Here is a 1,453-nt window from a genome sequence, read left to right as displayed (position 1 = left end):
ACTTTGGCCCTTTTTGCTCTGTTTTGTGCTGGTTTTTGTTACTTTTGTGCTGGTTTTTGTTAATTTTGGGCTGATTTTGGTTCATTTTGTGCCGTTTTTGTTACTTTTCGTCTGACTTTGGCCCTTTTTGCTCTGTTTTGTGCTGGTTTTTGTTGATTTGGTGCTGATTTTGGCCCTTTCTGCTCTGTTTTGTGCTGGTTTTTGTTACTTTTGTGCTGTTTTTTGTTAATTTTGGGCTGGTTTTGGTTCATTTTGGTTCATTCTGTGCCATTTTGGTTACTTTTGGTCTGACTTTGGCCCTTTTTGCTCTGTTTTGTGCTGGTTTTTGTTAATTTGGTGCTGATTTTGGCCCTTTCTGCTCTGTTTTGTGCTGGTTTTTGTTACTTTTGTGCTGTTTTTTGTTAATTTTGGGCTGGTTTTGGGCTGATTTTGGTTCATTGTGGTCTGTTTTTGTTACTTTTGGTCTGACTTTATCCCTTTTTCCCCGTTCCTGTCCCCACCCAGGCGTGGCCGGCGCGCTGCGCTCGCTCTGGGCCAAGGAGCCGGTGATCGCCGCCAGCTTCGGCATCGCCGCCCTGGGTGAGCCCCGGCGGGATCCGGGGGGATCCGGGGGGGTCTGGGGGGATTCTGGGGGGTCTCGGGATCCCCCTGACCCCCCCGCCCCTCCCCCAGCGCTGCTGTCGCCGCTGCTGAGCCCGTACAGCAAATACTCGGGAATGATCAACCAGGCCACGCCCTACGCCTACCCCGGTACGGAGCCCCGGAAACAGCCCGGAATATCCCTGAAAACAGCCCGCAACAGCCCTGAAAACACCCTAAATTGGTGCCAAAATGTCCCTAAAAGTACCCTAAAATAGCCCTGAAAACAGCCCAGAATATCCCTGAAAACAGCCCCGAATATCTCTGAAAACAGCCCGGAATATCCCTGAAAACAGCCCAGAATATCCCTGAAAACAGCCCAGAATATCCCTGAAAACAGCCCCGAAATATCCCTGAAATCGGTGCCAAAATGTCCCTAAAAGTACCCTAAAATATCCCTGAAAACAGCCTGGAACAGCCCTGAAAACAGCCCCGAAATATCCCTGAAATCGGTGCAGAAATACCCCTAAAATAGCCCTGAAAACTCAGAATATCCCTGAAAACAGCCCCGAATATCTCTGAAAACAGCCCGGAATATCCCTGAAAACAGCCCCGAAAAAACCCTGAAATCGGTGCCAAAATGTTCCTAAAAATACCCTAAAATATCCCTGAAAACAGCTCTGAATAGCCCTGAAAACACCCTAAAATCAGTGCAACAATATCTCCGAAAATCAGCCCGGAACAGCCCTGAAAACAGCCCTGGAAACACCCTGAAATCAGTGCAGAAATACCCCTAAAATAGCCCTGAAAACAGCCCTGGAATATCCCTGAAAACAGCCCGGAATATCCCTGAAAACAGCCCTGAACAGCCCTG

The 1,453-nt window shown here is 48.5% G+C and overlaps 1 protein-coding gene across 1 annotated transcript; it reads left to right on the top strand.

The window, feature by feature from the left end:
* Positions 1-332: 332 nt before the first annotated feature.
* Positions 333-872, top strand: NDUFA3 (NADH:ubiquinone oxidoreductase subunit A3; the record flags this gene model as incomplete). The annotated part of the gene is made up of 2 exons (XM_041426676.1): positions 333-579; positions 673-872. Coding segments are annotated over 2 exons (432 nt in total), but the record flags the coding sequence as incomplete, so codon positions are not given.
* Positions 873-1,453: the final 581 nt, after the last annotated feature.

This window comes from Onychostruthus taczanowskii, unplaced genomic scaffold (assembly GCF_017590055.1).
Source record: "Onychostruthus taczanowskii isolate IOZ18803 unplaced genomic scaffold, ASM1759005v1 scaffold925, whole genome shotgun sequence".
Lineage (NCBI taxonomy): Eukaryota > Metazoa > Chordata > Aves > Passeriformes > Passeridae > Onychostruthus > Onychostruthus taczanowskii.
Note: the sequence above shows the minus strand (reverse complement) of the source record. Positions and strands in the feature narration are given on the sequence as shown.